General features: G+C 46.2%; 1 protein-coding gene across 1 annotated transcript in view; it reads left to right on the top strand.

Annotated features, from left to right (window-relative positions):
* Positions 1-12,791, top strand: part of KIAA1549L (KIAA1549 like) — a 303,264-nt gene that overhangs the window by 275,831 nt on the left and 14,642 nt on the right. Inside the window, exon 18 of the mRNA XM_040257699.1 lies at positions 630-980. Coding sequence (XP_040113633.1) covers positions 630-980 — 351 coding nt within the window. The remainder of the gene's footprint in view (positions 1-629; positions 981-12,791) is intronic.

Here is a 12,791-nt window from a genome sequence, read left to right on the forward strand (position 1 = left end):
TTAGATCCTGGAGGTTGGGGGCCCCTGATTTAAAGGATATTGTTAATGTCATCAGTGAGAAGCCATTTCTCATCCTCATTATGCTAATTAGCAAAGCCTGGTACATTCCTTCGGCGAAGGCAATGGGACCCCACTCCAGTACTCGTGCCTGGAAAATCCCATGGATGGAGGAGCCTGGTAGGCTGCAGTCCATGGGGTCGCTGAGAGTTAGACACGACTCAGTGACTTCACTTTCACTTTTCACTTTCATGCATTGGAGAAGGAAATGGCATCCCACTCCAGTGTTCTTGCCTGGAGAATCCCAGGGACGGCAGAGCCTGGTGGGCTGCCATCTATGGGGTCGCACAGAGTCGAACACGACTGAAGTGACTTAGCAGCAGTGCATTCCTTACGCTCCAACTACTGAGGTTCATTTCACATAGATAGTTGGAGCATGGCCTCACTGATACAATACTAGCTGAATAGCCCTGTAGTGTGAATTCCTGGAGAGGGCACCTAGGGTATAACATAAATTAGCACAAATGCCTAATATCACTTGTCCAAATGGAACATTTTAGAGTAAGTTACAGACAACATTAATAGAAGGAAAGTTCATTAACAAATCGCTGGGCGTTTGTTTGGTCCCACAGACAGAGCCTGAGATCATAGAGGAAACGAACATCGACAGAGTGAATGAGCCCCGAGGCTACGGCCGGCCGAGGCAGGTGAAAGGCCACTCAGAGACCTCCACGCTGAGCTCGCAGCCCTCCATCGATGAGGTCCGGCAACAGATGCACATGCTGCTAGAGGAGGCCTTCAGCCTGGCATCGGCGGGCCACGCAGGCCAGGGCCGGCACCCGGAGGCCTACGGCTCCGCCCAGCACCTGCCCTACTCCGAGGTGGTGACCAGCGCTCCGGGAACCATGACACGGCCCAGGGCTGGAGTGCAGTGGGTGCCGACCTACCGCCCAGAAATGTACCAGTACAGTCTGCCCCGGCCGGTAAGTCAAACGTCCCTCCCCTCTGCCTGTCATCATCAGATCTGCCTGTCCCCGGTGTGCCCCCGGGGTCTCAGGGTGGGGACTTTTGTGATGAGCCACCTTGGGATTTGGAGATGACCTTTGCTGGGCTCTCATCCCATCCTCCATCCTTGATCCAAGCCTAAGGCTTTCAGTCCTGTGGGCACAGGCACACGGGAAGCCCTGATGTCCAGCTGAAACACGTTTTTGAATGAATTTCCTTTTCTATCCCTCCTGTGAAGGCCAGACCTCATTCTTTGTGCACTGGTGGTTTTCTACAACCCCAAGGGCAAGGACCTCATTTAAATGTCAAAATGTAGGGCAAGGCCCCACATCAGGGGGCCATGGAGCGCGTAGTTCTAAGCAGAGGCTCTGGAGGCGGGTGGTTTGACTTTGAATTCCAGTTCTAGCATTCAGCGGCTTTGTGACTTGGGGATGTTACTTAGATTTTCTACAGGTGAAATAAACAGATAAGAAAAATCACTGACTTCCTAAGGTGGTTGTAAAGATTAACATGAGGTACTAGAGGGATGCCAGGCACCCAGTAAATGCCATAAAGGTTTGTTATGATCATCTCACTAACTAGTAACTGTACTTCAGTATTTGAGAAAGTACCCAGTGACTAAAGACTTCCATGATTTAAGCAACCATTTTAATTAGTTTGCATTTAATTAGTTCATCACCATAGCATCTACAGAAAATCTTTTTAAAAAGAAATAGTTTTATAAGCCACAGACCATAATAGACAATGCTTTATGTGATATATCGATTCTACCCTTATAATATTTCATACCCTATCTCCAAGTTACTCATTAATAGAGCATTATAAATATCATTGTGATATGTAATTATCTAATAAAAGCTAGAGAAGCCACGTTGCTGACAAATGTCCATATAGTCAAAGCTATGATTTTTCCAGTAGTAGTCATGTGTGGATGTGAGTTGGACCATAAACAGGGCTGAGGACCAAAGAATTGGTGCTTTCAAATTGTGGTGTTGGAGAAGATTCTTGAGAGTCCCTTGGACTGCAAGGAGATCCAACCAGTCAATCCTAAAGGAAATCAATCCTGATTATTCATTTGAAGGACTGTTGCTGAAGCTGAAACTCCAGTATTTTGGCCACCTGATGTGAAGAGCCAACTCATTGGAAAAGACCCTGATATTGGGAAAGATTAAAGGCAGGAAGAGAAGGGAGCGACAGAGGATAAGATGGTTGGATGGCATCACCGACTCGAAGGACAGGAATCTGAGCAAATTTCAGGAACTAGTGAAGGACAGGGAAGCCTGGCATGCCATAGTCCATGGAGTTGCAAAGAGCTGGATTCAACTTCTCAAGTGAACAACACTAATAAAAGCTAACATTTATTGAGTGCTTCACTGTGACTAGGTAGTGATCTAAGTGTATATCTATGTAACTCATTTATTTAGTTCTTACTATATGCCTCTGAGACAGTTACTAGTTTTATCCCTATTTTACAGATGTTGAAACTGAGGTTTCACAGCTTGTTCAAGTCACACAGCCAGGAAGGGGCGGAGCCAGGACCCAAAGTCAGGCCATCTGGTGACAAAGCCCATGTTCTTAACCTGCCTTCTGCTGTTATATTGTCTCTCCATCTTTCATTTTCCAGTAGACTATTCGGGACACCTGTGAACTTGTGGAGCCTTTTGATAACTTCAGCCACCAGCCTCCAACAGCACCACTACAGTGGCAGTTAATAAATTGCCGTTTTGCTACGTAACCACCTAAACACTGTTGTGAACTTCCCTATTGTTCTTTGCTCCAGATTCCCTCCTTCACTGGGTCCCTGAGATGTCTTCTCTTAACACTATTCCTAATCCCCTCAGTCTTTCTCTTTGAATGTCAGTCTCTGGCCCAGCCTTTCCCTGTTGATAAAACTCTTATCAGGAGAGACCAAGTTCAGTTCAGTTCAGTTCAGTCGCTCAGTCGTGTCCAACTCTTTGCGACACCATGAACCGCAGCACGCCAGGCCTCCCTGTCTATCACCAACTCCCGGAGTTCACTCAGACTCACGTCCATCAAGTCAGTGATGCCATCCAGCCATCTCATCCTCTGTCGTCCCCTTCTCCTCCTGCCCCCAATCCCTCCCAGCATCAGAGTCTTTTCCAATGAGTCAACTCTTCGCATGAGGTGGCCAAAGTACTGGAGCTTCAGCTTTAGCATCAGTCCTTCCAAAGAAATCCCAGGGCTGATCTCCTTCAGAATGAACTGTTTGGATCTCCTTGCAGTCCAAGGGACTCTCAAGAGTCTTCTCCAACACCACAGTTCAAACGCATCAATTCTTCGGCGCTCAGCCTTCTTCACAGTCCAACTCTCACATCCATACATGACCACAGGAAAAACCATAGCCTTGACTAGACGGACCTTAGTCGGCAAAGTAACGTCTCTGCTTTTCAATATGCTATCTAGGTTGGTCATAACTTTTCTTCCAAGGAGTAAGCGTCTTTTAATTTCATGGCTGCAATCACCATCTGCAGTGATTTTGGAGCCCAAAAAATAAAGACCAAAGTTGATTTCAAACTGAGCCTTTGGGGCAGGGACACCTGTACTTGGATGAGGTCATCATCACTGCGAGAGTTTGTCTTTAGGTCAGCAGGTGCAGAACTTCTGTTTTGTCCATTCACTCCAGGGTGATCAGATCATGCTGCTTAAACTCAGTGAAACTGCTTTATTATTAATATTAACTTACAAACCTGCAGTGAGAAGCTGAATGACCAGATGGGCCAGAATATTTGCTGGTCAACATGGTCTTTCATTGGCTTCCCTTGTAGCTCAGCTGGTAAAGAATCCACCTGCAATGAGGGAGACCTGGGTTTGATACCTGGGTTGGGAAGATCCCCTGGAGAAAGGAAAGGCTACCCACTCTAGTATTTTGGCCTGGAGAATTCCATGGACTGTATAGTCCATGGAGTTGCAAAGAGTCGGACACAACTGAGCGACTTTCACTTTGGGCTTTCCTGGTGGCTCAGATGGTAAAGTGACTGCCTGCAGTGGGGGAGACCTGGGTTCAATCCCTGAGTTGGGAAGCTCCCCTGGAGAAGGAAATGGCAACCCACTCCAGTATTCTTGCCTGGAAAATCCCGTAGACGGAGGAGCCTGGCAGGCTACAGTCTATGGGACTGCAGAGTTGGACACGACTGAGCAACTTCACTTTATGGTCTTTCATTAAGTAAAAGCCAATGTAGGGAAAGTACGACATTATTAAGAAGGAAAACTGGTTGATATTAGAGTCATTTTTCTCAGCCTGTGATATGCAAACCCAGAGAGCAAAGTCAGTAAAGGAAATAGGGTGAATGTGGGACATCTTTTTTGCATCCCATTTTTCTGAGATACAGGTGGAATACAGTGCAAAATTCTTAATGTTTTAAAGGATTTTATTTTAATATTTACTATTTATTTGGCTGTGCTGTCTTCATTGCAACATACAGGATCTAGTTCCCCAACCAAACATCGAAACTGGGCCCCCTACTTTGGGAGTGTGAACTCTTAGCCTCTGGACCACCAGGGAAGTCCCCTTAACACAATGTTTAAGTTAAAAAGAAGACTAAGGTCAATGCCCAGATCTCAGGAATAGGAGTTTGCCTCTGCCATCCAGGAACTTTGCTGGATCTGTTCAAGAAACACTGACTTCCAGAAGAGTGCCGGCAACTCTGGGGCCGCCACTGGCCATGCTCCCATCAGATGAGAATCCACATACCCTTTTTTTTCAGAAAGAGTTAGAAAAATGCTCACTGAGGTTTGCAAATTGGGTACTTTAAAATACTTTCCCATGACAGTCATATTACAGTTTCCACAATTACAGTTTTCGTAACTAATTGCCCATTAAATTGGTACTCTTCTTTATGGGGAAAGAAGGGATTTTCTCACTGAGATGTTGAAAACACTCTAATCTTACCACATAAAGTGGCTGTCCTTTGGGGGAGGGCTACCTGTATCCATTCTTACACTGATCCACACTGACTTCAGTTTCATTGACTCATCCTTTCTGATTCCAGACATTGACCATATCCCCAAATTCTCCCTCTACCCAGAGTGGATGGCACTCACCAACTGTATGACCTTACCCGGTGACCGTAACTCTGAGCCTCCTGTCTCAGCCATAGCATGGTGATGAGAAGAGAGCTGCAGTGGGGAAAGGATGATAATTCATGGAAAATGCTCAGCACGGTCCTGGCACTTAGCACCCAGCAGGTGTTAGTGGAGTTTAATCAGAGTGCTTTGTATGGAGCCTGGTACATGGAATTACTGGATAAATGTATCCATTATTATAAAAATATTCTTTTTTTTTCCCACTGGGTTCCACTGCTCGTCTCCCTTTTCCTGACACTTCTGAGATGACATCTTTTTCTTCTACTCTGTTATACTCCTTTTCCTGACACTTCTGAGATGACATCTTTTTCTTCTACTCTGTTATACTCTTTTTAAGAGCATGCTCTGGGTGCTCAGGGAAGCCTCACTTCTGTTTAAAGATGATCCTCAGGAATGACTGGGCCCCTCTAGCTGGAGGCCAGATTCTGGGGATCTGTGAACAGATCTGGATTTCAGAGAGAAAAACTTAAACAGCTAGGATGAGTTCCAATGACAGGCCAGAAGATGCCACAACCCACATCCATATGCCTCAATTTAACAAAACCGTCTAAAAATGTCATTGTGGGAATATGAAAGCTTAGATGGTTCTGTTTGCTATAATTCAGGATTGGCAGTTGTGCCAAGAAAGGCAGAAACATTCGTATTATATACTTTGAAAAAAATGAAGCCACCAAAGGGTGGAAGTGGATTGAGAAATAACACAGCAGAGAGACAATCCATCAAACTGAATATCAAAGGCAGTTTTTTCATTGTTAAGGTTTCCTTATGCCAACAACACATGAGGTCCTTATTTTAATGAAAAGAGAAATGGCTAACAATACACAATAGCAATGATAATTCTTAACCCAAGTTCTTGCCAAGCCCTCTTGTGCTATGATAATGTGGAAATCAATGGACAAGGTGGCAATTTAGAATGATAACTATGATTACTTTTCAGCTTCCAAAAAGGAAGCACTCCAAGCTCTACTGGAGGATAATTGGAAGTTGCTGGTTCTAAATGCATTCGGCCAGGCTGATGGCATTTATATCATGGAAAAGGTTATTGCTGGCAGCTGGGGATTCCTGCACCTCAGTTCAGGAGACTGTTGATCATATTTTACCCCTTGAATCTGTGAAGAAATTGGACTTGACACCTAATGACCAACCCAATTTTGCTAGCAGCCATAATGGGTCTCTGCCAAGTGGAATGAAAACATCCTATAGCCTTCCTGTTGGTGTCAGAGTAGGGGATGCCGAGAAAGGTAAGTGTGCATGCTCAGTTGTGTCTGACTCTTTGTGACCCCATGGACCGTAGCCCACCAGACTCCTCTGTCCATGGCACTTTCCAGGCAAGAATATTGGAGTTTCTATTTCCTTCTCCAGGGATCTTCCCGACCCAGGAACCAAACCCTCATCTCCTGTGTCACCTACATCTGCAGGCAGATTGTTTACTACTAAGCTACCCAGGAAGCCCTCCAAGAAAGGCAGCAGGGTGAAAACATCTTTCCCACTAGAGGCCTTACAAATGTAACGAACAGTGATAATAACAACAGCTGCTATCTATGGAGCTCCCACTAAATAGAATATTAGGCTAAGTGCTCTTGTCTCTTCCAAGGCTTCCCAGGTGTTACTGGTGGTAAAGAATCCGCCTGCAGGGCAGGAGGCACAGGAGATGCAGGTTCAATCCCTGGGTTTGGAAGATCCTCTGGAGGAGGGCATGCCAACCATTCTAGAATCCTTGCCTGGAGAATCCCAGGAACAGAGGAGTCTGGTGGGCTACAGTCTGTGGGGTCACACAGAGTCAGACACAGCTTAGCACACATGCACATTGTCTCTTCTGATCTAACAACCACCCCATGAAGTCAACGTTACTATCCCCCACGTACTCCATGGGAAACTAAGACCTGGAGAAGTAAAGAAAGTTGCCCAAGGTGACACAGGACAGAACTGGGGTTGGAACCCAGGGCTCTCTAACTTCCAAGCCCATGTTCTTTCCACCCTCTGGCCAGGTAAGCCAGAAGATTGTCCCAGGCTCTGATGAGAACTCAAATCTAAACTTCAGAGTGTGCTCTTCTTATAAGGAAGCCTCCCCAGTTGGATGGGGTTTTGTTCATCCCTATCATACCCCTTGTAAGAGAGACATCTCTACTAAGATAGAATTGAAAAGATTATAGCCTGTTTTCCTCCTCTCCCCTCAAAAATAAAACAAAAGACTCCGTCTTAAACTTTCTTAATGATGAGATAACCAGGCCTATCAGGCGGGAATTTACATCCACAGCACTTGGGTTCAAAAAATGTTAAACATTTCTTATGTTTCTCTAAATCTAATTTGAATCTATTCTGAGCTCCCATCCAGCTAGGTTTGGTGGGGCAGGAAGTGTCGGGGTGGGGGTGGGGGGGTTTCAATGTTAGTTCTTGCATAAAAGTCATTGGCAGTTTGGTGAAGTTGGAACAACAGGAGAGGTCTACCCTAAGCAGTGCTGAATGGTGTTTAAGGATGGAGGGAACCCAACAAACCAAGAAGGTATCTGGAGACTGAAAAATGAGGCAGTTTCATGTAATCAATGGATCGGTATTATAGGGTAACTTACGTACAGGGTAGGATGGGGCAGGGGGCGATCCAGAAGCATTAGCAGCTGCACTCAACACTGCAGAGGGGCTGCTGGGACAGTTTTATAGTTAACCTAGGGTTTGGGGGACAGGGAGTCAGGGAGGCATTCCTAAGTCAAGATTTATGATGGGTAATTAGTCTTATGGGTGCAGGGACCAGATCATGAAAGCCTTTATCACTGGAGAATAGCAGAGCATAGAGCCCACCTGGAACCTAATGATCATTAGATAATATCTATTAACTACAAAGCCCTTGACAGCACAGAAGTGATTTACCATGCGGTACAGTCTCGGGTAGGGTCAGTGGAAGGACAGGAGGAACTGAACAGGCCCAAGATGGAGTCAGTTATGCTAGCTGCCAACAATGGGGTGTTGCAACTCCCAGAGTCTGTGAAGGTAGGTTGCTCTATATTACCTGGGACAACCTGGGTTGGAGATCTTTGCCTATGGGCTGCCCCAAGGAATCCCCCTTGAAAACCAACAGCGTGCTCAGTGTCTGGCAAGTGCATGTCCCTTCAGACTTAGAGAAATCATTCAAGTGAGTAAAAATCACATTTTGTTCAGGAATGCTGCGTGGAGAGAGGGAGGGAGGAGAGGAATATGCAGCCCAGCTCACAAACTCAGGTGTGCAAGACAGGTAACTGTTTCTCTGTAATGGTGTTCTAGTGCCAAAAGCTTAGTCTCTAGTGCCTCCCTCCCCGTCTCTGATTAAGCTTATTTTGTGTGTGTGTGTAGGAGTAGGGGTGGGTGCCTACATGGTGCAAAGCATGGTCAGAGGGTGAAGAAAGCTTCAATACTTGGTCTCATTTTATTCTCATCTAACTACTCTGGGCGGCACCTCTGAGAAGCGCTCCTTTCCACCTAGTCTGCAGGTGTTGGTCTGGGGAGAGCACAGCTGTTTCCTGGCCCTCCTGCTTACAAGCTCTCTCTCCGGACTTCTCTTTCCCTTCCTCCCGTGCTTGAGCCTTCTCTCTCCCTTCTGCCTATCCCCTCTCTCCCTCCCTCTCTGTCTTACACACACACACACACACTTGAGGCTTCTCTCTCCCTGCTGCCTCTCCTCTTTCTCTCCCTCTCTGTCTTACACATACACGCCCTTGCCCCTCTCTATCATCGTCCTTACACACACACACACCCCCTTGCCCTTCTCCGCTCTCTAGCATCTTCCTTCTATTTATTCTCTCCTCTCCATCCCTTGTTCTCCCAGACTGAGATGGGACACAGAGCCCCTTCTCCAGACTCATTAGCGTGTAAGCTCTGCTCTTCTTTACTTAAGGGTCTTTGCCTAATACAGGAGCAGAGTGGTCTAAACCAGGGATTGCCAACCTCCAGGATCTAATGCCTGATGATCTGAGGGGCTGCTGATGTAATAATAATAGAAATAAAGTGCACAGTAAATGTAATACGCTTCAATCATTCTGAAATCATCCCCCTCCCCAGTTCCATGTAAACATTGTATCCCATGAAGCAGGTCCGAGGTGTCAAAAAGCTTAGGGACCGCTGGTCTAAAGGTACCTCACTTCTTTCAAAGCTCGTTTTGGCATCAGCTTTGAGTGCTTTAAGGGCTTAAGTTTTTGATATTCAAAATCCTAAACTCTTGCATTTTAGTAACTTTAGCTTTTGAAATGCCAGGAAGAGTTGGCTCTTGGGCCATCTTTAGTGATAGTGGACTTCCTTCCCTGGGGCAGGAAGGCAAGATGTTCTTGGGGCAGAGGAAGGGCCCTGGATTCAAGGAACTGTGGTGGCAAGGTCTTAGTTACTACAATTACTGTATCAAAATATTATCTTGTCTCAGAAGGAAGAGCATATCATTTATTGAGTACCCACAATGTGCCAGACATCACATTAACATATAAAATGAGTCTTTTAAACAGCCTTTGAAATGGGGGTATGATCCTGTTACTTTCATTACCTAATGAGAAAACAGGTACAGAGAGGTAAGTTACTTGAAGTCAAGCACCTGGTCAAGGTCAAGCCAGGTTTCAACTCCAGTTTTGTCTGACTCCAAACCCATACACTCTGCACCACGCCACCCTTGGCTCAGAATTTTGAGACAGTACCCTTAAACTGGCTGTGTGATTTTGGGCAAGTCAGTTCACTTCTCTGGGTTTCCTTTTCCCTCTGTGTTAAAGTAAGGAGTGAGGTCTTGGTGTCTCCTGTTCTTTCCAGCTCAAACTTTCTATGAATCCCAGGGCCTTGAGAGCTCCAGTGTTGCTCTCAGTAACTCCTGGTAAGCTGAGAGATCAAGATAAACACTGGGTTTTCACCATGGGGTCCGTCTTCAGTTACCACACCTTCTGTTTTCAACTAAATAAGAACTATCCTCTGGAAGATTTGACTTCGTGCAATAGGATGTAAAGTTATTTATAGCTGCATGGGGCCTTAGGTGGACACAGGTTGTGCTGAGCAGTATTCACAGTGCGGTGGAAGGGGCGCCATGCAGTGGAAGCCAGCATTATCAGCAGGAATGGGAAAACTGGCATATCCGCTCTGGCCTGGGGCTGACTGGCTGACCCTGGACCGTGGCCTCCAACTAGAGTAGGTGGCTTTGGCCTGTGAGTCCTCGCTCTCCCACCAGTGCAAAGTCTGAGACCCTGATTTGTTCCTCCAACTGTAGGCTGCCCCCTTTGACCTGTTACCCCTCTAGTGCTACCCCCCGCCAAGGTTGATCTTGACCGGATTCCCCCCCTGGATGGATACACGTGCACAAGGAGGGCCCAGCACACAGGGAGTCTCACCTGGGCTCATTCTCCACTGGGTTTGCTAGAAAGAATGGGATCCCCAAAGATGGTGTCCTTGGGTGCCAGACTGGGCCCCTCACGGCCACTGTCATGGAACTAGAAACCTGGAACAAGGTAACAGTTTTGAACAATAGCTTCCAGTGAGATCTGAGTCACAAGGCAGCTGGCAGGGAGTCAGGTTCCAAACACATGGAAAAGGAGCCAGAATGCAAATCCGGGAGGCCCTGGACCCATGGGGGAACTGCACAGGGGAAGGGAGCAAGACACTGCTGGGGGGAATGCCCCAGCCCAGGGCAAAGGTGGCCTTTCTGCTTTTCCTGTGACCCTGCAGCTGCCCAGGAGCGCCAAGGATACAGACCAAAGGAGACCTTGATCTCCTGTGCAGGCTTGCTTTGTACCTGGAAAAAATCATCCAAAGAAGGAAATGCCCTTGGTACTTGTCAAAAATTCAGAACTTTTAATCAATTCTTTGGTTAACTGTTACAAGACAGAGACCCCGAATGCATTTTCTTGGCTGGAAAACTGTGTTGACTACAGAGTACGCCTTCCAAGAACCAGGGATAAAAATAAGTTGCCTGTCTCCTCTACTGATATCAGGAGAAGCCAGAAGAGAGACGAGGGGCTAGACACCTCTTTCTCTGTTTTGGGAAAGGCGTGTCCTTACTTGTTGGTTTGTTGGTAATAGTGGAATGCCAAGCTGGAAGGACAATGATTTTCAAACTCTGTAAAACCATAGGGTTCAGGGAGTCCCCAGGTGCCATCGTGCAGGTAAGCAAAGGGTCAAATTCACCAGGGCCTCCCCACCCTCAACTTCAACCAGAGCAGTTCTGCTTTGATTTGGTTATGTATTTGGGCTATGCCAGAATGGTTTCATGGCTAAAGAAATGTTTTTTTGTGGAAGCCCACGAAGTATTTCAGTGCCTTATTTCACAAGGAAAATAAGTAATAGAAAAATAAGGCACAGAAGGACTGACGTGTCCACAGAGCATGAATGACTGAACCAAAAGGAGAGCCTAGGTTGGCTGTCTGCCTCACCTTGCCTGTCCCAGGCTTGATCTCTTAATTGATTGCCAATATGGCATTTGTTTTCCGGGCAATCTCACCTTTCATATTTGTTTACTACTCATTGTTTCCACCTCTGATTTCAGCTCACAATTTTTATTTTAGTTTGCTATGGTGTGGGAGGGAAAGGGTGGATAGTGGATGGGAATCCTTAAGATTTCCTTACATCTTGCAATTCCAGCATGCATTAAAAGCCATGTTTTACCTAGGATCTACTTGCTGTTTAGTGGGTTGGCCCTTATGAGTAGGTAGTCTGCCATAATGTGTGTGTGCTCAGTCATGTTTGACTCTTTGTGACCCCATGGACTGTAGCCCCCCAGGCTCCTCTGTCCATGGGATTCTCCAGGCATATGGGAGCAGGTTGCCATTTCCTACCCCAGGAATCAAACTCACATCTCTTTCATCTCCTGCACTGGCAGGTGAATTCTTCACCACTGTGCCATGTGGGACACCTATAATGCTAGAGGGAAAAGCCCTCATTCATTTTAAAGAATCCTGTTTATGGATTCTCTCTCCTGCTACCTTTTGTCTGGATACCTTCAGGTTTAAAGCCCTATCACCTTGTTCCTTAAGAGATATGGCAGGCCATGATACCTATAGAAAAAAATGAATAAGAAGCACAAGCCACGCTTTGTCTTTGCAGAGAGCATTCCTAGATTTTCTCCTGCTCAGAGGCTGTGGTCTGGCTTGCTGGTCCTGTCTCTGACCATTTTTCTTTTCTCCCCTCCTGAGTTGATTACAATCTTCACTTGACAGTTTTGATCCCTTATTTTTAAATAGTGCTTTATAGATCATAAAATACTTACACAGACACTGCCTGGCCTGATCTTTTTTGCACCCTCCCCTCTGAGCAAGGCATCCTTGTCTCCATCTCAGCAGAAGACATTGAGGTCCAGAGAAGTCACCTGACTTGCTTAGGGACAGAAAATCTATTTATTAGCAAACCTCCACCCATACTTCCTGACTCCAAACCCATTGCTTTCCCCCACGAAACCTGCTTTCCATGAATGAGAAAAAAAGCACAATCCATGATTCATTCTTTATCTAATATTTATTGCCCATCCAGGATATAACAGGCACTGTTCCAGGCGAGAAGATACAGCTGACAACAGATCCCTTGCCCTCATTACAGTCTTGTTGTAATACCAGAGTGACAACTGCTATGATAAAAAACTAAAACAGAATATGGAGCTCCAAGGGACTATGGGGCTGGATGAATGACAGAAAGAAAGGAGCCATGGAAAGAACCAGGAGAGAAACATTCCTGGGGAAGCCCAAGGCGGGAAACAACTT

The sequence above is a fragment of the Oryx dammah genome, unplaced genomic scaffold, assembly GCF_014754425.2.
Source record: "Oryx dammah isolate SB20612 unplaced genomic scaffold, SCBI_Odam_1.1 HiC_scaffold_17, whole genome shotgun sequence".
Taxonomy (NCBI): Eukaryota; Metazoa; Chordata; class Mammalia; order Artiodactyla; family Bovidae; genus Oryx; species Oryx dammah.